Source organism: Malania oleifera, chromosome 7 (genome assembly GCF_029873635.1).
Source record: "Malania oleifera isolate guangnan ecotype guangnan chromosome 7, ASM2987363v1, whole genome shotgun sequence".
Classification (NCBI taxonomy): domain Eukaryota; kingdom Viridiplantae; phylum Streptophyta; class Magnoliopsida; order Santalales; family Ximeniaceae; genus Malania; species Malania oleifera.
This window is the reverse complement of record NC_080423.1, coordinates 37,567,576-37,592,476: the sequence shown is the minus strand read 5'-3', so window position 1 is coordinate 37,592,476 and position 24,901 is coordinate 37,567,576. Positions and strand designations below refer to the sequence as shown.

At 35.9% G+C, this 24,901-nt stretch overlaps 1 protein-coding gene across 6 annotated transcripts; it reads right to left on the bottom strand.

Annotated features, from left to right (window-relative positions):
- Positions 1–749: 749 nt before the first annotated feature.
- LOC131160154 (protein PLASTID TRANSCRIPTIONALLY ACTIVE 14) lies at positions 750–24,240 on the bottom strand. Of its 6 annotated transcripts, none has more exons than XR_009137946.1 (14): positions 23,994–24,191; positions 23,733–23,891; positions 23,403–23,540; positions 23,090–23,215; positions 22,796–22,924; positions 17,123–17,212; positions 16,815–16,965; positions 15,063–15,172; positions 12,142–12,213; positions 4,786–4,891; positions 4,453–4,650; positions 3,385–3,430; positions 3,067–3,230; positions 750–1,171 (listed from the first exon to the last, which is right to left on the bottom strand). XR_009137946.1 is itself a non-coding variant. In XM_058115525.1 (13 exons), exons 1-13 carry the CDS (start codon positions 24,051–24,053, stop codon positions 3,152–3,154), a joined length of 1,464 nt encoding a protein of 487 aa, XP_057971508.1. In that variant the 5' UTR covers positions 24,054–24,240; the 3' UTR covers positions 2,813–3,151. The 6 variants fall into 6 exon arrangements, 3 of the variants coding, with proteins under 3 accessions (XP_057971508.1, XP_057971509.1, XP_057971507.1); XR_009137948.1 differs by having other exon boundaries at positions 3,385–3,427; XR_009137947.1 differs by lacking the exon at positions 750–1,171 and adding an exon at positions 2,268–2,471.
- Between the last annotated feature and the right edge of the window lie 661 nt (positions 24,241–24,901).

Sequence of the window (24,901 nt, the reverse complement as noted above, 5' to 3'; positions counted from 1 at the left end):
CCTATAATACAATTGTTTAGTACTCTGATATAAAACATTCGAGGTTTCAACTTCTGCTGCTTTAGATTTATTGCGTCATTTATAGAATATTTATGAAAAGTCGCACCTCGAACCCTATTAGGCTTAGGACGCAACAAAATACATATGAAGGAACCGAAGAGAAGAAGGCTACCATTTGGGATAAGTCAGACTCAAGTGATCAAGAAGTAGCAAATTGTTGCTTGATAGAATTAGATGATGAAGAGGTACACATCTCTCCTTCTACCTCATTTAATGATTCATGTAATAATTCTTGTGATAAATTTGTCATAAATCTTGTGATGTATCAAGTGATAAATCTAATAATGAAAGCATGTCATCTTATGACTACAAAAGGAGTTATTTAAGGTTCATAAGATTTTAATAAAGATGTCAAAAGGGAACATAACTTTGAAAAATGAAAATAAAAGTTTGACAGAACAATTAGAAGATTTAAAAGAATCCCATGCTACCTTAGAAAAAGAAAAGGATTTGAAAATCACTAGTTTAAAAGGAAAGGCGGAGGAAAGGATTTGAAAATCACTAGTTTAGAAGGAAAGGCGAAGGATTATTCTAGAATAATCTCCAAATTTACAAGTGAAAATGATAACTCAAATAAATCCTTAAGAGTTGAAAGAAATATTTTTTTTCAAAAATGATTCGGGTTACTCTTCTAAATCCTATGGTCATAATTATTTTTATAAAAATAGGATTAACAAACCAAATCTCTCAAACAAAACATGCTCATATTGCGAAAGAAAATGGTACATTTGTTATACTTGCCCATTTAGTAGTGTTAAAGAGGCAAAGTGACACGAAAACGAAACCCATCCACACACGCACGCATATATATGACAATCATTTTAAAATTAATCATTCAATTTCATCCAAGGACCTCACATGAATACAACATGGTATTAATTAATAAAAGTGACTTTTAAAAAACAAAACAAAAGCAACATATATGTGTGTATGTGCGCGCACGCGCGCGTGTATGTATAGCATTAAGGGATTTCGTAGAGGCAAAGTGCAAAGAAGGTTGGAGAGGCATATGTCTAGGGCTTTTAAGAACATAAAATTGATTTGCATATATTCTTTAGATCGTGACCACGACCATCTTACACCAAGATATCCCCATTCGTCATTGATGCACCTTTTTAAGAGAACAAAAAATTATTGATTTAGGAAATTGACTTTAATATAAATTGAAAATTTTTATTATACATGACAATCAATAAATATTTCCCAATCGATTTAAAAGCATTCAAAGGCTATGTGTAGAGGGCAAACTCTCCTCTTTTCACTTTCCCTTGGGTTGTAACTTCATGGAAATTATAATTGCACTAAGATAAGCAGAGACCTTTCCTTACATCTATATAGAATCCTAAGCAACCCCTATCTATCATGAAATGCTTGTATATACAACACCATACTAACTTAATTCTATTAACACAAAGGACCAGTAAGAAATATGTGGATCAATACTGTCATAGATTTTATTTTTAATGCTCTAAAAGCCTCTAAAATTTAATTTAATCTCGATTTTATATAACGAACCATGTTAGTCCATAAAATTTTTATTGGAATGTCCTGCTTGAAGAACACACAAGAAGGCTAATGCACCAAAAGAAGATCAAAATCTTTACAGACCAACTAAATTGAGGTCATTTGGTACCACCGTCAAAAATTAGTAAAATGAAAATCAAAATCGAAAACCAAAAATCGGGAACAAGAACTAAAAACTAGAAACTAACAATCTGTTTGATTAACATTCATAAAACTAATACAAATTAAAATTTTAATTAAAAATACTTATTTTCATCTTTAAATCAAATAATATTATAAGAATATAATTAAAATAATAGAATTACAAATAATACACATTAAAAAATTACTATAATAAAGATAAAATTTATTATAATTATTTTACTTAATTGTTCTACTTTCAAATTTTACTTCACAATAGAAATTTAATTGGACGTGACAATTGAAAAATAGTAAAAAGTTTTTTTTTAATTGCCTTTATTATTAATTTTCAAATATATGTATATTTTTCTTTTAATTATATTTAAATTCATATGATCATTTAATTTTGATTTTAATTTAAGTGTATAAAATGAATAATTTAATTCAAAATAACTATTTTTGGATATTAAAATTTATGGCAACAGGTTGCCAAAACAACTAAAAATCATAAAATCTGATTATTAATTTTTTGACAAATAGCTGAAAAATGACAACTAAAACAGAAAACCAACATAACAAACGCATTTTTATTACTTGAATCTTCACTATGAAAAGACAAAAGTAAAAAACAGAAAACAACAACGATTCCAAACAAGTCCTCAATTCAATGAAATTAAATCAAACTCATAAACTTGGAACCTTCTCCTGTCATTGCAAAAGAAGTGGCCGAAAACAAAGAACACCTTAGCCTCCAAAGTGAGGGGCTCCTGTTGAAGGGAAAAATTATCCTTAATTATGTTATTATGCATCACTTCATTAGAGGGGAACACCCATGCTTGCACTCCTAAAAAATGTTGGGGTTCCTTAGCCCTATACTCATGTCCTCATTGGTGATACAGTATTACTAGTCTCATTCCTCAGCTTAAAACCTCCACTCTGCAAACACTACAAATTGGCTTAAACAGTATCGATGAGATCTCCTAAGAGGCTTCACAAGGGCTTTTCCTTTTAGTTGAAGGGAATTGTCAATGAACTAGGTATGGAGGCCATTTCTCAAGCTTTGCTCACAACTAAGCCGAGCACGATGAAAATAAATTGAGCTTGAAAGTTCAAAACAACCTATCTCATCACTTGAAGAAAAAACATGGGGCAAGAAAAACCCACTTCCTTCACTTAAGACAAAAAAAATTACCTCGGCTTCTAAAAGACCGCATGGGAGACAGATGCAGTAAAAATAACCCTCAAATTATATTTGGACATGCTTACTCCTTCAAGTGGGACACCTATGCTTCTACTTCATATTTTACACACCTAACCTAGGTGAGAATCTTAATTTCAAAGGATAATTTTATAGTTACTGACCACAATCCTTGTAACTGCAGCACTTCTGATAAAAGTAGCCAAGCTAATAGAAATATCTCCAATGCCGCAAATGTTGAAACTGTGACTAAAACAACAGCCTTTCTTTATAAATTTCCAATGCTTGGATAACCTTTTGTATGAACAACTTCCTGTTCAATCTGTACCTGCAAAACAATGCATTGTTCACAAGTTAGCAGCTTCACAACCCAATTCTGATAATGTGATCCTTCAAAATTAAAGGCTCTTTTGTTCTTTTCTTTTCCAGTAGAGGATGATTTAACAACTCTTGAAAGAGTGAAAAACTGTCAGGCTACATACTTGATTGCAGCTTCAAGCGTCCTCGAAGATGATGGCATAGAATCTGCTGGTAGTTGGAAAAAAAAAATGAGGGAAAAAAAAAGACAATTAATGAGCTGAAACCTGATCAATGTTACCATTCACCACAATAGGTAACATCATATATAGGAGCTTTATCTACACACGGTGAGTTTCAGTCAAGGAGATTGAGAGAGACAAAAAAACCATGTTTACAAATCCTGAGAAATATGACTACTTACAAGAGGCAGGAAGAAGATAGGTTTGCTCAGATGAGTTACATTAGAAACTCTACTACAAGTACAAAATCAATTCATAAACCACTATGTTGGAGTGAAATTGTCAAAATAGATTCCAAACCCAATAGCTAAAGTGTTGAAAATTTCTTAATTTGTCAAACAAAAACTCATCCTACACCACCCCACCCCCCACCCCCCAAAAAAATTAATAATACTTGCATAGATTAGGTTTTGTAGAGCCTTAGCGCTGTGCTCAATAATAAACAAATAATTTTTACGTGGATTAGGTTTTGTAGAGTCTTAGCACTGTGCTCCAAGCACTTAACCAAGGAAACTTGGTTAGGTATGATTTGCATAATGTCTGTTCCAAGGAATAGAAAGGTCAGCTAATAATTGGATGACTTAAAAAATAAGTAATGTTGTCATCATATAATACATGATAATGCAATTTATTTTTAATAATTCATAACATAAGACAAGGAATGACTAATACCAAATTTCACCTTGAGAATGTTTATTCCCATTCTATTCCATGTTGGATGGGAAGACATGTGCTTTTCAATGATAGACTCTTCTTTAAATCATGATCTCCATGTATAATTTTTATTCCATTCTCACCTTATTCCATTCGAAGCACCAAATGTAACCTTAGAAATTTTCTAGATCCTCCCTAGTACTGGGCGAACAAACTTTGTGAGTGTATCCCAAGAAAAACCGTCATTTGAAGGATAATATACATCCCCATGAAAGCTAAAAATTGGATCAGATCTTGTGCATTCACTTTTCAATACAGTCCGCCAGGATAAAGTCAGAATCTACATAGCAATATTACCTAGGATCTTCTGGTCTTGGTCAGAGGTTGTAGGAAATTTGGAAAGTATCTGTTGGCATTCCTCTTGCAACTTCTTCACAGCTTTCCTTTCCATGCTTGGGATTGGAGGCACATCCCCATCAGACCAAGAAGGCAGCATTCTTGCAGCTGCTATGACTGCTCCATCAACAAAATTATCCACACCATCTAATAACCGACCTGCCATAGATGTTAAACAGGATCTCATGGACAAAAATGCCAGGCCTGAATTACTATAAATGTATGTGTGCCTGTGCATGCATCCATGTTGGTGCAGGCTAGGATTGTCAAGAAAATAAATTGCAAGATCCATACTGTTGTGATAATACTCTTCAGGAAGGCCAGAAATATTGAACACTGACAAGAATGAATGCAAATGAATCTGCGCGTTTCCAGAGAACTGGATGTCATCCCAAGGATTCTGAAAGATATGTTCAAGACAGATATGCTTGAGTATTAATTTTAAGAGAACAGTGTTGCATCGTGTAAGAAGAGATTCTAAAATGCCATGAAGACAATAGATTTGCCTTGAAATATGGATTATGTGCACATAAATCAAGGCAAGTGATAGTTGTTGAATTTTTTAATCTCACTCTCAACATATTTAATCTATTAAAATTTCTGTTTATTTTGCATGTGCATACTGCAAGTCGATATGAGCCTTTCATTATAGAGGAACAACAGCAAAGATACCCACTGAGGCATCTAAAATACACATGAAAATTACAGAGGTTAGATGAACTCATTAGTTTGGAGGTGAAAAAGATGTTTATATCAGACAAAGCTGTTAAAAGTGTTCCGAGTCAAATATTCATTCACAAAAATAATATCATAAACAGAGTGCATCCATGCACCATAAAATATGCAAGGCAATGACATGGGTGCCATGTGCCCACTCATGGCTAACAAAATGGAAAAGTAGATAAAATAAAGGATGATAGTTTTTTGTGTGCGCGCTAGGCTTTTGTACAACATTTAAAAACGATGGGAGAAGAAAACAGATTCTTCACCAACAAGCAAATCCTTTATAATCCAACTAGATCAGCTGCAAAACGTACATCAATTTTCTAAACTCCATGAAAAAGAAAAAGAAAAAGAGTAAATTCTATATTTAACTTCAATGGCAGCTAAAACATTAGTATATAAGTGCCAATATGCAGCTCACCCCACTGTTTCAAAACTGGACTGGACTGATCAATCAAATGGGTCATACGCTAAACCAGGCATCATAATCAAGAAAACAGATGGTGTTACATATATATGTATATATGTATATGTGTGTGCGTGTGTGTGTGTGTGTGTGAGTGAGTGTGTGTGTGTGTGTTTGTATATATATTCATTTATTTATTTATTTATTGCCAAGTAGGTTTTTCATCCCCATATGATGGCACACGGTTACATCATTCACACTAGCAATTTGGAATTCAACATTCAGCATTATGATGAAATACATAAGAAAAATGTGGCAATATCACCGTCACTTATAAAAATTCCTAAACTCCAAACGCATAATATTGGATTTCAGACAACAACAACAAAACCAAGCCTTAAGTCCTACTAGGTGGGGTCGGCTATATGAATTCTTTTTCGCCAATTTATGGGATCATTGACCATTTCTTTTGACAGATTCAGGGATATAAAATCCTTACTATCTCCTCCCAAGTTATTTTAGGTCTACCCGTACCCCTTCTACTGCCCTCCCACGGTAACTAACTAACTCTTCCTCACTAGTGCACTATATGGCCTACGTTGCAAGTGTTCATACCATCTGAGTCATCCCTTCCTTATCTTATCTTCTATAGGACTTACAACTAACTTACCGCGAATATGTTCATTCCTTAATTTATCTTTCAATGTTATACCACTCATCCATCTAAGCATTCTCATCTCGGCAACTTTTACTTTTTGGATATTATGTTTCTTCATCGCCCAACATTTCGATCCATATAGCATAGCTGGTCTTATAGCTGTCCTATAAAACTTCCCTTTTAATTTTAAGGGCATTCTACGATCACAGAGCACACTTGAAGTACTTATCCATTTTACCCAACTTGCTTTAACTCTATGCATTACATCATCTTGAATTTCTCCTTCAGCTTGCATAATAGATCCAACGTATCAAAATCTACAAGTGCTATTTATTTTTCATCATTAAGTTTAACTTTACCTTTAATATTCCTCCTATCATTACTAAAATTACATTTCATATATTTTGTCTAATTTTTACTTATCCTAAAACCTTTAGATTCCAAAGCTTCTCTCCATAATTCTAACTCAGCCTCTACTTCGTCCCTAGTTTCATCAATTAATACAATATCATCTGAAAACAACATACACCATGGAACCTCCTTTTGAATACTTTTAGTAAGTTGGTCCTATCAATTGTATTGAATGCCTTGTTTGTGAGGATTCTTCTCATTATATAGCAACGTTTGAGCTAATTACATGGTTGAATCTCAGCAATTACATCAATCTTGTCTAACTAAATAGGAAGTTAAAATATACAGCTAATCACAAAATATTTACAGCTATAATACAAGAATCATGCCATAAATAGATAGGCTAATTATGGCTTGATATAATTTGATCGACAACCCCCCTCAAATTGATGTCGGCCAATCAAGAAGCATTAATTTGCCCACGAGAAACTGATGGCGGTGACGAGTCATGGCTTTTGTAAAGATGTCAACAATCTAAAGGTCAGTGGAAATGTGAGGAAGAGAAATGACACGTGTTCAGTGCTTCCCAAATAGAGAGACAATCCACCTCAATATGCTTCATGTTCTCATGATAAACGGGATTAGCAGCAATATGAATAGCACTAGTGTTATCAACATGGAGAGGAGTGGGATCAGGCTGAGAGAAACCTAGCTCGGCAAGAAGCCCACGAAGCAATCTAATCTCAGAACAAGCAACAGACATCGCACAGTATTTATATTCAATTGAAGATTTCGAAACACGAGACTGCTCTTTACTCTTCCAAGAAATCAAAGAATCTCCACGGAAGAGGCACCAACTCGTGACAGAACGGCGAGTATCAAGACAACCGGCCCAATCAGCATCACTATAAGCAACGAGATGAAGAGGACAGCCAACAGGAAAGAACAATCCACGGCTAGGGGACCCCCGAAGATATCAAATGATACAACGGTTCTGGGGACTAATAGGACATTCTTTGATAATATGGCCCAACTTCTTGCAGTAATTGCAAAATTTCTTTGAATAGTGAGCAGCAATGTGCCCATACTCCTTGAAACTGAAGCATTGAACCTTCCGCATATCCCTACCCTTGCCTTTCCCATGAGTTGCAAACGCAACAGCAGTAGATGTCATTTTATCTTGCTGAAAAATGACTTGTGTTGCAAGACGTTGCTCCTCCCGAATTAATTCTCCAAAACACGTATCCAATGAAGGAGAAGGATCACAGTTCATCAAATTAGAGCAAGTTGCCTTGAATTCAGGTTGTAATTTCATCAAAAACGGGTCCCTCTTGCTCTGTTCATGAACTTCCTGAACAACAGAGAGAGATGCAGCTGGCACCTTAGCACAAACCATGTCAGTAAATTCACCCCATAAGTTCTAAAACCCAGAAAAATAATCTTGAATGGAGAGATCGCCCTGAGTGGAATTGGCAATCTCATATTCCAACTCAAAACGTCAGGCTGTGTTGTCTTGATTATAAACTTTCTTCAAAAATTCCCACATACTTTTAGCAGTCTTGTACAGCCTCAAATATAGGACAATCTGAGGATTAATAGATCCTAAGATCCATGACATTACTCTAGCATCTTTGACCTTCCACTAAGCCGATTTAGGAAGCTCAGTTGGAGCCGGGTCACTTCCATCAATATGGCCCCATAACTCCTTCCGGATAACAAATACGCGGAATTGAAATTCCCAAGTACCATAAGTCTTACCCGTAAAGCGCACAACACAAGAATCTGAGTTGGTAGTCATAATGCCCGTAACGCAACAATAAAAGACAAGATAGAAAATGCGAAAAACACCAACCAGCAAAGCACAGAGCAACCCAACCCACAAAGCCCAATACAGCCCAAAAACAATTGACTTAAAATAACCCCTCTTACTTAATACACTAGAAGCAGGTCAAAACCAGTCCAACCAGCAAAACCCAAACAACCTAACACAAAGAAAACAAACCTAAAACAATTACATGCCCTAGAAAGAGAAGCAACCATGTGTGCAATACAATCTGTCCAGCACAATTAGCCACCCCAGATCAAGCCGATAGCCTCCAAGTATCACCGACAGCCACAAACTCTTCAGCCGTGTGCAACACAGTCTATCGAGTACAACCAACCACCCCGATTCAAGCTGACAGCTTCTAGGTATCTCAAACAGCCACAAACTCACACCAGAATGTCTCTATAGCACCACAATTGTGCCCAGAAACTACCAATAGCCACAAAATTCTCCCAAGAATGTCTTGGCAGCACCACAATGAACCTCTAATGCCCAGAGATTCCTGAAACCAAAGAAAACTGCCTAAGATGACTCAACAACCCTCACAATCATGAAAGAAATTGACCCAAAAAACCTAATTCAAGTTTTAGGCTCTGATACCATATCAATTGTATTAAATGCCTTGTTTGTGAGGGTTCTTCTCATTATATAGCAATGTTTGAGCTAATTACATGGCTGAATCTCAGCAATTACATCAATCTTGTCTAACTAAAAAGGAAGCTAAAATATACAGCTAATCACAAAATATTTACAGCTATAATACAAGAATCATGCCATAAATAGATAGGCTAATTATGGCTTGATATAATCTGACTGACAGGTCCATCACTAAAGCAAAGTTTCTTGATTTTTTTTTTCATTATTTTATAATTACTCGTGGTACTATGAGAGTACAGATGCTGCTTTAAAATATTTTTAGAAGATTTAGTTTGTAAATTAACCATGCACTAGAAGCTGATTTAGTTTTGTAGCAAATATAGTTTTCAATTTTAACCGTGCATAATAATAGGATCCAACCTCCAACATACTATGCTTCATGCTAACCTAAATTCTGCCTTCCTATTTCCATTTGACGTAGCATAATAATTCATGTTTCAGGTAATCCTGTCATGGCAAGTATTACCAGGGTAAGAGCTGACCAGGAATACCAACAAAAAAAAATTGCGAATTAGGAAAATGTCCAGCTAATATTAATCAATATCCATTCTACTATTTGCAACTTCCAAAATTAATGGACAGGGATATAAAGATGTCCAAATGACAACTTCTCCATGATAAATTTTATTTGTCCAGTGAAATTTTTGCAAATAAGAAGTCATAAAAAATTTTCTTCCAAACTATGTATTAGATCTAAACTTGAAAATTTGAAATACATTATGGTCTCATGAGCTAGAGCCCTCTACTGTGAATAAAATAACCAGACATCAATAAAAACCAGCAATCATAGAATTTCATAGAAGCACCCTGATGGAGGACCACCACAGCGCCACCACTGCATAGGCAACCTATTTGGCGCACATTTTAGGTATAGGCTTTGGAGAGTAGAATTCATGCAATTCACAACTCTCTTGATTTGTTCTGTAACTGTAGGATGGTTAAGCATTGAATAGTTGTGTTGCTGAACCTTTGTTTTGCATTTTGAATCAAATCAGAATTTCTCTGATTTCTTCTCAGTCCTCTATATATCATATCTCTTATTCTTTCTCCTTCTCTCTTCTTCTCATTCCCTTTCTTATTTCTCTCTCTTCTCTGTACCACATAAAGTTTAGCATTGTAAAAGCTTGACAAACATTGTTGGCCCACAACTTAACAGCTTAAGATTTTAGGTGAAGTGGTAATCCAACATGGTATCAAACTATGGTTACCAAGAGGTTGTGGGTTCTAGTCTTGTTGCCCACGTTTCTTGAGTGGTGGTTGAAAATTATCATCTTCCCTGTAATGAGTGTTATTCATCGTTTGTTTCTCTCCACGTGCCATCGGGCTGCACATGCAAGGGAGGGTTAAAGCTTGGTCAAGAATTCTAGGTGCCTCACCTGAAGTTTACCAAAAAGACACGAACTTTCCCCTGTATTTTGCAAAAAAACAAGTCTTTTGAGGGGCAGTTTTTGTCTTTTGTCAAACCTCAGAGGAGGTCAGTGGCATTTTTAAAACCTCAGGGGAGGTCAATAGAATTCTTGAAACCTCAGGGGAGGTCTTTGTCCTTTTGTCAAACCTCAGGGAAGGTCAGTTCCTTTTTCCCTAAAAAATATACAGCGGACAACAGGTTCTTTGAATTCATCAACTCCATCCCAACACACACAACCTTTGACAACCAATGCAAACAACAAGCACACAACGTACGAATCAAAAACACACCAATACCACTGTTTCAGACCCAATAAACTCAATAACCATTGACCAACAGCTTCGGGAAGCATTAAAAACCACTCCTCAAGTGCCACTCATGAGTAATTTAAAAAGGTAAGATATTTGGACAAAAAACTTCACTAATATGTTTATAAAGGGATTCAAGCACTGCTGAATGAATTCAGGCCAGAAACATGCCTAAAATTGGCTTCATGAGCTGGCCTGTGGGGTTGGCCCTGGCAGCTTTTGACTGGCGCGTGAGGGTGCGTGGTGGACTGTCTGGAGATGGGATTTCAGCGAAGGGGCAGATCAGCAGTGTCTGCGGGTGACTATGGTCATGTAATCTATAGTAGATTATGTATTCCTGAACTGGCAGTGTCACCCAAGAAATTTCCGGCAACTGCTCTGACTTCCAGCAGCTGCTGGCTGTTTTTTAGGGCGGGCTATAGTGTTGCTAGAAATCCTTACATGATGGTAGACATGCAACAGATTTAGGGTTTTAGGCTTCAGTTTTGATGGTGGCTGTGATAATTAAGGTTTAGGTCTTAAAATCATGCTCTGATACCATGCTAGATTACTACTCTACCTAAAAGCTTAAGCTATCAGGTTGTGGGCCAACAATGTATATCAAGCTTTAACAAGTATGTTCGTTCTCCCGAGGGTGATTTTTTTGCGATATTTTGCTTGGTGGAGAATTTCCCTGCTTTGGATGCTGCACAGCTTACTCAGAAAGATCTTTGTGAATGCTCCAGAGACATTTGCAGTCAAACTTTTCAAAGGGGAAGTATGATGAAGGAGCCACCTACTAGGCACACGTATTTTAGGCATAGGCTTCGAAAACAAGGATTCATGCATTAAATTCACAGCTCTGTTACTTTTCTATTCAGGATTTGATTGTTAAATATGTGCTTTAGTTAATTGTAGTGTTCGATAACCGCTTTACCTAAAATCTTAAGCTATTAGGTTGTGGGCCAACAATGTATATCAAGATTTAACATGTAGGATGTTTAAATATTGGGTAGTTGTGTTGTGAAAAATTCAGTCAGCATTTTGAATTAAATCAGAATTTCCTCTTCTTTCTTCTCTCAACATATAGCATCCCTCTTCTTCTTTCCTATCTCCTCTTCCCCTTGCGTTTCTTCTTCCTCTCCCATCTCCATGGTCCAAAATCATACTCAAATAAAAATTACTTGCTTTCCAAATTAACATATAATAGACTGCTTTCCAATCTTACCTCTACAGCCTCTAGCAGATCATCACAATTCAGAGAGAGATGATTGGAAAACAAAACCAGATATTTGTCGAATTTCACTGGAAAAGGTAAGAGTAAAAGATAAATACCACAGGTGACGAAAATCCATATCTTTGCATAAACACATTATTCTTGTGTCCCTTCATGTAATTGATAGTCATCTGCAGAGATTTACAGAATCAAGATAAGACTGCTTTTATTTAATCAAAAAGGACAATTTTGGATCACTTTTAAGTATAAAATAGCAATTCCTGTCATGCAAAGTAAAACTAGTCCAAATCAAAAACAATTGAGGAATTAAAAGAATATATAAGTTTTCTCATTTTATCTACAAATTTTCAAATGTGCTGCATGCTCAATGCCACCAAAGACCACCAGAACCAATTGTCACCATATCTCATTTATGAAGAGTTTAAAATCAATAAACCTATTACTGCACTTTAGTCAAATATTGCAGCAACACCACCCAAAGTAGCATCAGCACATGTATGATTGCAAAAAATCAAAATATAAACATACGCCTGCACTTCTTAAGAAAACATGATGTCCATCACAGATTTTCAACCCTATGGCAATCAAGTTATGATTTATGATCAACGAAACACACGCCATTTATCCAACCACCGTAGATTTTGCACAGCCAAAGCATGCAAGTATAATTAGACAGTCAGTTGCATAGCTACATCAGATTTTTGTTAGTTTCAGTCCTGTCCATTATTAAGGGACCTTTTGGTATCATTGTCAAAATTTATGGAAACAAAAACCATAAGCAAAAACTAAAAATAGAAACAAAAGCTAAAAGTTGAAAACTAACAACCTATAAGGTTAATATTTCCAAAACTAAAACAAATTCAAAATCTAAATGAACATATGTTCAATTTTTTCCTTGAATCAAATGAAAATAAATATATTTAATTAAAATAACAAAAAAATCAAAATAATACAAATTCAAAAGTATTATAATAAAAAGCAGAAATTAATTATAATTAATGAACAAAATTATTATATTTTTAAAACTCACTTTTAGTGCTCCAAGAATAATTCTATCGTATATGGCATTTGAAAAATGGCAAAAATATCTTCGAAATGATATTTTATTTTCAAAATTTATGGAATTTTATGGACATTTTTATTTTAACTATATTTAAATTCACACAGCCATGTTATTTTTTATTATTTTTATTAAAAATTGTGTTGAGAATGATTTTATCCACAAATGGAGTGAATTCTATGCCATAATACATTAAAAACATAAATTTTGATCTTCAATTTCAAAATGTATCAAATATTGTTGAGCATGTAGCTAAATTGAGTTGAGGGAGTGGACACTATTTGTGGAGAGAGCAATAAATTGGGGTTTACTAAGACTGAAGCAATGCACTTCCAGAATAGAATGGAATCAGCAAAAAGTTTATCAATATAAGTATTATGACAAATTCCATTAAGTCACATACATTAGCCTCTTATCCCTTTTTGTCTAAAATAGAAATATAAAAATATAACTAGAAATAAACTGTTGAAAAGAATTATATAAAATACTTTATGTAAAAATAGCTTGCCTCTTCAATGTTTTTATTGAAATGTCCTTGTTGTATCATAGCCTAATATTTCAAATTCACCATATCACATGTCTCAGCCAAATCCTATATCCATATCTGCACTCCCTAGGGCCCTTGCACAGGTTTGATTTAGATCTGTATTCAGAAATTTACTAAACAAATACAAAAATATCAATTAGATTAGTATTTTAATCAGCCAATAAATAAGCCAGGTCAAGTCCTTGGAATGGCAGTATAAATCTGATTCGACAGTTACTCTAGACTCAATCAAACAAATATTCTAATCAGCCAACAAATAAATAAGCCAGGTCAAGTTTTATTGGATTCAACAAGGTTATTCTAAAATCGAAGCACTTCAATAAATCATTTCTAGGTCATGAACAAACTGAGACTAATAGACTTATCAATTTTGTTAAAGAAACATTAAATCTCAGAAAGAATCACCAGTTATAAATATAAGAGAGTTTTGGTTGCAGTGGAGTGAACTCCAATTGTTAAATCACACAGCAGAAAGAAATAAATACACACACACACAAACACACACATACAGAGAGAGAGAGAGAGAGAGAGAGAGAGAGACGGAGACCACAGTCCATAATGGTTTTCTTATCCACACAGAAACAAGTAGAGCAGTTCCCCGACCATCAGATCCTCAATTCATAAACTAAATTACCCCATAATGACCAGGACCCCACCCAATACAGAGATGCAAATCTTAATACGATCAAACTGCTTGCAAGAGTAACTCAATTGTGTTATAAATTCTGTAGCTCAAATTTTTTAACATTCATAAATAAAGAGGAATCAATATATACAAAGCAAGGCAGGCACTCAAATTATCCAGAACAAACATTTGATGGAAGAGGCAATAAAACTAGTAAAAATCAGGGTGCTAATACTATTACTGTCTGTCTAGCATTGTCCACACCATGAAACCAAGAAAGATTCCCTGCTATCTGCCTGTCACCATTCACTATTTCTAAATACAGATAAAAAAATACAATAGTTTTGAACAGTAGACAAATTGAGGACTTAAGATGGTTGTCATCAAAGTTTTTGTAAATGAAGAAATAAAAAATTTTCAATGAACATTCAGTGCACCCAAAATTAAAGAGAAATCCTTGAACTTATCATGAAGTGTAATCAATATTCTATACCTCCCACTAGTTTCTAGGTTAAGTGTGGTAAAATACCACAAAAATTTCTCTGTGTTGGAAATTTGATATTTGGATTTTGTGATTGGACCATGACTAAAGTTCAGCTCTCTCAGAGAATAAGAATGGGTTTGGAACTCAATCAGTACAGGCTTGCATGCATAGGGAATTTCATCCTCCAAGTGCACTCATCAATCCGACGTACACAATAAGATCAAGATTGAAAGTAAAAAAAATGTCTAACCATGCTATAGATAGTAGATTGACAAAAGAAATGGAACAAATGGAAAAAATTACCTCCTCTCCCTTTTTAATCGGCTGGCCAGCATTTATCATCACCTCAAGCATTCGGTCCTTGAAACGCCAATGAAGAAAACAATTTGGCTGAAAGGAATGGTTTAGCATGTCTGCATCATTATTCCATTCAAAATATTTACAGAATTAAAGTCATGAATGAAAACTAAACTTCAAATGCAAATAGTGGATAATTAAGGTTTGGCATTGTTCAGGAATATGACCATCATATTATTCAACAAAGGACACAGAAAATATTTTTCCATACTGAAGTAAATTGCAGCCATTTTGATTGAATAGTGCAACAAGAAGTGTAATTTGCAGTCAAATGCTTCAATTTACTCAACATTACATGTGCATAAATATGTGCAAATATTGTAGTTTAGTTGCTTCTCACATGCAGTTCAGTTGAAGTCACAGAAATTTGCAACAAGAATTCATATGCTGCAGGTTATAAATCACCCAGGGCCTCAACATGAACCTGGCTCAGGTTTCACAGAATTGAATCAATCGTAATTTTAGTTTGAGTAAGATGCATTTTTCCTATGAAAAACATGCTGACAGGATTTGCAAGACAAGCAAAGCATTAGTACAAACCATTTTGCACTGACACAAGAATTGCACTTCACTACAGCATTTGAATGCCATTTCCAAAGCAACATTACATTTAAGTGGACTCATGGGGACAAAGATGCTGAGGACAGCCATTCTTTTACTTCAATTTTTTTAGAGAATTCAATATTGCATATCGCATAGAAGTGTGAAACTGTATCAAGATTAAGTTTCAAGTTAACTAAGCACCCACAAAACTGATCAATATATACCTCATATAGTAAAAGAAAAATTAAAATACAAGCTATAATTTAACACATAGTAGAGGATCCATGCAGATCATGACTCTATTTTCTTTCATCAAATGTGTGTTTCGTATTGGAAGACATAGATAAAATCATAAAAAACAATTATCCAATCTCAACAATTGCCTTAGAATGGGAAACGAGTTTCATGCATCATTATCAGATTGACATACCATAATTAAATAAAAATTTAAATTCCACAGGCAGTATAACATGTTTCATGATTTCTCACTCAGTTCAACATGGACAGTGGACAAGAGTAATCAGGAATAAAATGCTAACCCCTTTATCATGGCAAATTATAACACAACATATTTAGCCTGACTAAAGCCCCTATGGTATTATTTTCCAATCAACCTTGATATTGGACCAAAAATTATTCAATGATATGGTCAAATGAATTTACCAAAGGATGGAACAACCTGGCATTTGCATCACATGTAAGAGGCAGAGGTTGTTCATAATTTTAATTCAGGCATTATATGATGCCTTGGGATTTGTGGGCTTTTATCATTATTTTATTGGAAGTGTTTAGATTATACCATGGTTGGCCAGGAATCAGATGGAGGGACCGTAATTTGTGTTAGAACGTGTACTTGTGTGGCACTATCTTCTTTTCTAGCTTGGAAAGAAGGTATTTGAAGCAGTTTTTAATAGAAAGGATGATCAATTCTTAATCTAAAAGGTTTCACCCTTTCAGAAGTCTTTACTTATCTGTGCAAGGGAGTGATGGTAGTCCATTAGTCCTATTTAAATTTTTCTGATTTTTTGAAAATGTAGCCTATTTTGGGTTTCGTGATTCTCTTTGTTTCTCCTGTCCCTTGTTGAATATAACCTGAGTACATGGGCTAGCAGCTTCTGTTTATTTAATAAAATCTGCCTATTCACTTAAGCTTACCAGCATAAGGAGTTAGCATGCTTGTATCTTGAATAAGTGCACCGATCCTTATTTGCATGTTGATGCACCGTGATTGTGCCATACTCATTGCCCAAATGAATCTCTCTGGATCACGAGCAAGGCGCTTTATTTTGAGGGGTGCAGCAGAGTGCTGAGCTAGGTCAAACATTCAAGAAATTTCCTTAAAATATATCAATGAATTGTGGAACAACTGACAACTTTCCAGCTTATAGGAAAGGAATGGCTTTATATGTATATATACGAAAGAAAGTATAATAATGGAAAACTGTAAACAAGTTGCTTGATACCCAATTCTTTTGCCAAAATTCCAAAGCTCGCTGACGTTGTTCTCTCATGGTTGATGCCAAATTCTGATCTTGCAGCTCTAAGAGGTCCTCCTATAGCATATAGAGAGCAACAGAAAAAGAGCATGGTCACATGATCCATAAGGCAACAAGGCACAAAGACTATTAAAAAGGCAAAACTTGATTGCGTAGCAAATATTAGAGAACTAGCAGAAGTTTAAAAAAAGAAATGAAGAAAGTTATGACTTGCGGACGGATTCAGGTTCTAAGCAACTTTAACAAAGTTAATACAAATTAGTGTGGCTTCCTTCAGTTATGTTTGGAAGTGAAAAAAAGGCTAAAGCTCAGCTGTCAACAGTCAATAAACGAACAAATATACGCAGTTATTCTTCTCCTGATTATCACCTAATCAATTACAAGAGTGAATGGAGTTTTAAATTACAGTTCATAAAAAATATAGTATCATGTAGAAGGCTTTGCTAGCCTTAATTATAGGAATGATTGTGGGGATTTGATTTGTTGATTTGATTAGCCTTACTTATAGGAATGATTATGGGGATTTGATTAGATTGTACAGTGATTCTTTCTTTCTTCCTTATGTATAAATACCCCTTCTACAGTGATAATTGATCATCAAATTTTCTCCCATTCTTCTTGATCTAACATGGTATCAAAGCCCTAGTAATTTTTTTTTGTTTAGCCTCTTCCCTTCATGGCTTATGCTGCCACCGCAAGCTCAATCCAATCCAGGCTATCTAAGACCTTCCAGTAACCCGACCAATCCACCAGCATCCCTGCCAACTCCTACCAGATTTGCGCCACCAGCCTCCCTCTGGTGCTGATGATCCTTTGCCACCTTTGACCGTTGTCGTTGCCTCGCCATCATTTGGAACCACCAGTTGCTTCTTCTTCTTCTGGTATGGCAACCTGTGGTGACACCACTATCACCGGTCAGCCCCACTCCTTTGTCGTCGTTCCTCGTCTCCTAGTCTTCGTCGATGGCTGCCTTTGACACCAAGCTAGCATTTTTCCATTGATGACTGCACAAATGTCACCAATTGCCAAACCTTGTTCCATCTGCTCCTGCGACATCCTGTACGGCAACCTCCTCAACAAGTTTCTCTAATGTACGAAAATTTTTTTTTGTAGTTTAGGGGTTTACGGGCGTTGGATGTAAAAAAAATTAAAAAATAATAATTAAAAAAACCTTTTTTTTTGGGTTTGCTTAAATATGTTTCTTTGAGTTTTTAGTGTATCTAGCCTCTTATTTATCGTTCTTCTGCACAGCTTGCCACCATGGAAAAAGCAGAGTTTTCTCAACCTATTCACACAATTCTTAATGGATCTAACTATAATCTTTGGGCTCAAAGCATGCATAGTTTTCTCATTGGACGGGAACTTTGGCGCATCACTACTGGTGAACTTGGTACACCAATACAAAAGGAAGGGGAGTCTCAAGATAGATTTCTTGATTGAATTGATAATTGGGAGAGTAAGAATCATCAAGTCATTACTTGGCTTCAGAACACTTCAGTCCCATCGATTCATATTCAATTTGAGCAGTTTGATACAGACAAGGAGATTTGGGATTTTCTTGCTCATCGATATGCTACTACTGGTCTTGCTCATCAATATCAATTTGGACTCTTCTGCACAATTTGAAGCAGGAATCTAGACAATCAATCAATGATTTCTTGGCCTAGGTTCAGCTTCTTGGAATCAGCTTGCTCAATCCCAAATAACGACTGATCAAATGCATCTCATTCAATTTATTATGGCCTTGTGTCCTGAATATGAACCAGTTCGTGCTTCCTTGCTACATGGACATCCTCTTCCCACTTTAGATAATGCCATATTTGAGATCATTTTTTAGGAAACCAGTCTTGTCATAACGAAGTCTTCTACCCCTGATGTTGTTTTGGCCACTGCCCCTCAACCTCAGTATGGTGGTTGGTCTCCTATCGCATTTGGTCAGCAATTTTGTAGGAACTGCTCTAAAAAGGGCCATGTGTTTTCTAAATGTCCTATGGTTGTAGTGTTGAAATTGTCATCGTCTTGGTCATATTATTGACAATTGCCCTACTTGAACTCCTAAATCTAGGGGAGATCAACCTCGACTATGGAATAACTCTAGGTCTTCAGTTTCATCTGTTGCTGCTGCTACTGAATCTTCAGAATCCTCAGCCTCCCAGTCCCCTTTCTCTAAAAGATTTAGAAAGTGTTCTCAAACAAGTTATGCTATCTAATAACTCTTCTGCTTTGGCTACAGTCTCAGGTACATCTTGGTTCTTTGATTCTACTTGCTATAATCCCATAACTTTTGATTCCTCTTTACTATCATCGCCGATCTCTTCAACCTCTGCACCTCTCATTCACACAGCAAATGGTTCTTCTTTGAAAATTAATCATATCGGTCATGTTTCCTCTTCCACACTTTCATTGCCTACTACATATAATGTGCCTAACCTAACATTGAATCTCATTTCTGATGGTCAAATTTGTGAACTTGGTCTCAAAATAATCTTTTTTATTGATGGTTGCCATGTGCAGGATCTGCAGATAGGACAGACTCTTGTGACCAGCCCTAAAGTTGGAAGGTTGTTTGAGCACAATTATCTCCGTGTTCCTGTTTCCAGATTGCTTCCGTTTGCTTCATCTACAATTTCTTTTGAGTCTCTTTTTCATCTTTGGCATCTTTGGTTAGATCATGTGTCAATTAATAAACTTCATTTTCTTGTTTCTTATAGGTTATTAGGCTAAGTGAAAACTGAATCTTTGCATTGTTCCCATTGTAACCTAGCTAAATAATCAGCTTCGTCATTTAATAAAAATAATTCTATTTCTGCTAGTCCTTTTGATTTGGTGCATTCTGATATTTGGGGCCCGTCTCCTACTTCCACTATGGGAGGTTCTTGCTACTATATTTTGTTTGTTGATGACTATTCTCGGTTTACCTGGATATATCTCTTGAAAAATATATTTGAGTTGCCCCAAGTTTATATCACTTTTGCCAATATGATTCAAACTCAATTTTCCCAACCCATTAAAGTCTTACGTATGGATAATGTCATGGAATATAAGGATTCTTCTTTTCTCAATTTTCTTAAAAAACAAGACTCTATTGTCCAACGCTCTTGCCCAAGGACATCTCAACAAAATGGAAGTGCAGGACGTAAACACAAGCATATTCTTGATCTTGTTAAGGGAATGCTTTTATCTACATCTTGTCTTGAACGTTTCTGGGGTGGTGCAGCTTTTACCGTTGTTTTTACTATAAACCGTGTTCCTTCCTCCGTTCTTCGCAATGAGTCACCATTTGAAAAATTTTATGGTTATCCACCAAATTATAAAACCAAGAAAGTGTTTGGTTGTGTCTGCTTTGTTCTATTGCAACCTCATGAGTATACCAAACTTGAACCTTGAGCACATCTTTGTTGCTACTTAGGTTATGGTATTGAACATAAGGGATATCGTTGTTGGGATCCAATTTCGAATCGACTTCAAATATGTTACCTTTTAGGAGCATACAATGTTTTCTTCTCTCTCAAAATTTCAGGAATCTGCCTCATCTTCTTCTCTATTCTTTACTAATCCATCCACTAACTTGTTTCCTGATAGTTCTCCTACATACTCTACTACTGAGCTCAGCACCCTTGTCCCGTCTTCTATGACCTCGTCCTCAAAAATCTTGCACCATTTGCTGAACCTGTAACCACTCAATCTGATTCTTCTTCATCTATTCCTCCTCTCCTTCGTCATTCTGACAGAGTAAGTCATTTTCCTACTAAATTTCGTAACTATCATTGTTATTGTGCCATTGCATCTCTACACGAACCTAGTTCTTACAAGGAAGCCAGCTCTAATCCTATGTGGCAGCAAGCAATGACAGATGGAATTCAGGCCTTGGAAAAGACACATACTTGGGACTTGGTTGATCTTTCTATTGGTAAAACTTTAGTGGGATGTAAGTGGGTCTACAAAATTAAGACTCGCTCAGATGGTTCTGGGGAGCATTACAAGGCTCGATTAGTTGCCAAAGATTTCAGACATAGTAAAACTGTGGCTCGAATTACATCTATTAGAAGTCTCTTAGCTATCGCCGCTGTTAAAAAAATGGAAATTATATCAAATGGATGTAAAAAATGACTTCCTTAATGATGATCTTCAAGAAGAGGTTCATATGCGGTCACGACTAGGCTATGCTCATGCTTCTTCAAAAGTTTGTCGTCATCATCGAGCCCTTTATGGTCTGAAACAAGCCCCTCGTGCTTGGCTTTCAAAATTTAGTTTGACTATTGATCAACTTGGGTTCTCCTCCGGTCCTCATGACTCTGCTCTCTTTATTCGTAAAACTAACAGTGGCATGGTTCTTCTTTTATTATATGTTGATGACATGATTATTACACGTGATGATATTGAAGGCATATCTAACCTTAAACAGTATTTGCACCTACATTTTGAAATGAAGGAATTGGGAGCTTTGACGTACTTTCTTGGGCTAGAAGTATCTTCATCCTCTGATGGCCTTTATCTTTCTCAGTCACGTTTCTAACCTTATTGCTCGTGCTATTTTGATTGAGAACAAAACAGTGTCTACTCCTCTAGAGCAAAATGCTCAGTTCACTCCAATGGATGGAACGCCACTTGAAGATCCTGCTCTATATCGACAACTGGTTGGTAGTCTGGTATACCTCACTGTCACACGCCCTAATATTTCATATGTTGTTCATTTGGTAAGCCAATCTATGGCTGCTCCCCTTACTACCCATTATGTTGTTGTTCTCCAAATTATTCACTATGTTAAGAGTACTCTGTTTCATGGACTTCACTTTTCCTCTACTTCATTACTTGATCTTATGGGGTATTTTGATGTTGATTGGGCTAGAGATCCTACTTATCGTCGGTCTACTACTAATTACTGTTTCTTCCATGGTACCTCTCTAATTTTTGGGCGAAGTAAGAAACAAACGGTTGCAGCTCAGTCTAGTACAGAAGCTGAGTATCGTGCTCTTGCGGATGCTGCCTCCGAGATTTTATGGCTTTGATGGTTGTTCGAAGATATGGATCTTGTTCGCAATTCTGCCTCCCCTCTTTATTGTGATAATAGGAGTGTCATTCAGATTGCCCATAATGATGTTTTCCATGAGCGAACTAAGCATATTGAGATTGACTGCCATTTTGTTCATCAACATCTTGTTCACAGTCTGTTGAAGCTTATCTCTATTCGTTCTATTGATCAGAATGCTAACATTTTTAGAAAATCTCACCTTCTTGGACGTTTTCATGACGTGCGATCCAAACTGAAGTTGGTTTCCTTATCACCATCTTGAGTTTGAGGGGGGATGTTAGCCTTTATTATAGGAATGATTGTGGGGATTTGATTAGGCTTAATTATAGGAGTGATTGTGGGGATTTGATTAGATTGTACAGTGATTCTTTATTTCTTCCTTATGTATAAATACCCCTTCTACAATGATAATAGATCTTCAAATTTTCTACCATTCTGCTTGATCTAACAAACTTAATGAACTCTAAAAGTATCACACAATCCTGTTCAACTAGTAACAAACAACCAGATTTTATGCGATAAAAAACAAAATAAAATAATTTGCATTCTAAGCATTTGGTAATAGTAATTTATAAAAGTAAGTTTAATATTTTTTTCCAAATACTAACCTCTGCTGCCAGAAGCAAGCTAGTGCACTCCTCCACACTGGGTAAAAAATCACCATATAGCTGCCAAAAGTTTCCCTCCACATCAAAGGAAAATAGAAGAAGACAAGCTAACCTCAGGTCCCAATCCATCTGCTAAGGGAAAACACCCAATATAAAATTCCAATAAGACAATCAAATAACCATGAGGAAAAAAAAAAAGCCAGTCAACCGAACATTAGCTTTTTAATAATGTGCTAATCCATCAAACACAAATTAGTCATTTCCTGTGAAAAAATAAAAAGATCAATCAATTACCTCTGGATTGGTGGAATTGATGATATCGAATACTGGGTGACCCACTGGTATGATATCTGGAAAGAACATCCATGGGAGTTTCTGGCTTATGGTTAACATCAGCTCCAGAGGAATTTCCATGATCACCTGTGCATTCAAGTGCAAAACCACACATTATTCTTGCCTAAAATTCGTAGATAATTTTTAAGATGAAAATTTGAAAAATGCATAATGAAAACATTAAGAAAAGAAAAGCATAAATAACTAAATCACCGAGTGTGACCAAGAAAATATCAAAATGTCAATATATTACGTTTATCTAAATGCAACACACCCTGGCTCTGCGAAGTGGCTGAACGTCTTTGGAAGCATAAACTCCGAATCCGTCAGGCCCTTCTTTGAATTCAACACCATAAGCTCGAACACTTCGAGCGTACCCAATCTTGTAAAAATCAGGGTCTGCAGGCTCCAACTGTTTGAAAACAATTTTATGAAAGTGAAGAGAATTTTTGCTAAGAAGAGATCACAAATTTTTATCTTTTTCTCTTTTTGTATTCTTCTTTTCTTTAGCGCCAGTTTCTCAGCTATCAAACAGGGGAAGTGGAAATCTCTGAAAACAACCAAATCAACAAAAAAAGGAAATTGCCAAAGGGTATGTGGGTACCTCAGAGGTTGATGATTCGTCGACCTTGGGAGGCTCAAAGAGTGGATATGAGGCCGTATCAACCAGCGAAGCTTTGATGGCTCGCAAGGTTTTACGGGTTTTAGAGGAAAGCGAGTACGACTTGGGTAGCGGAGACCGTTCATGGCAGCAGCTCTTCAACTGATTCACACGAACAGCAAATTTAGAGAGAGAGAGAGAGAGAGGGAGAGAGAGAGAGAGAGGGGGAGAGAGAGGGAGAGGGAGAGGGAGAGAGAGAGAGACCTGGTGACGGTTCGAAGGGAAGCAGTGGGTGGGATGCTGAAGGGAAACAGAGGCGGCCATAGCAGAAGGAACAGGCGGATAGCCAATCTTGCTCCGACGGCTAGCACAGCAGTAGAATTTCCTCGAATTTCTTACGCTCCATTGAAGATGCAAGCTCAAGCCAACCGCCACTAGCCAGAACCGTAAACTTTATCCACCTGCTCGTTTTCAAAATTGATTATGTTCAAACTTCATTAAACAACTCATTACTCCTCAAATTTTAAATTTTCACATTTAACTCCTTTAACTTTTTTAAAAATAAAAATAAAAATAAAAATTTGCAGCATCAACGTGGGCTCAATTCACCATCAATTTCTGCCCGGCCATGTGTAATATGATTACTTTTCCTTTAATTATTGTACCTATATCTAATTTTTGAGAAATTGCTCTTGAACATTATGTGCACATATACGGTAAATACAAAAATTAGATAAAATTAAAAATATATATATTTACACGGTTTGACAATGTATCTACGTCCATAGAGTTTCTATACAATTTTCACTGTCAAATGAAAATTTGTTTTAGAGTTTCAACCTTCGACTATAATATGTGTGTGTCTGTGTGTGTATATATATATATATATATATGTGTGTGTGTGTGTGTGTGTGTGTGTGTGTGTATAATCCCACATATAATGTACAATTACATTACACTCTAACTCAAACATATTGTCTCGTAGGCAAAGGGTGCGAGTTTAAGCAAACAAGGGGGTCTAACACATGGAGGACTCAAGAGCCCTACGAGGCCTCCAAGTCCTTCCATTTATAATAGCCTTTAAGTGAATACCCTATAAATATGAGTCACAATTCAATAATCTCCATCTTAGTGCAATCTCCACCTTGGTAAAATAATCAATTATTCACCCC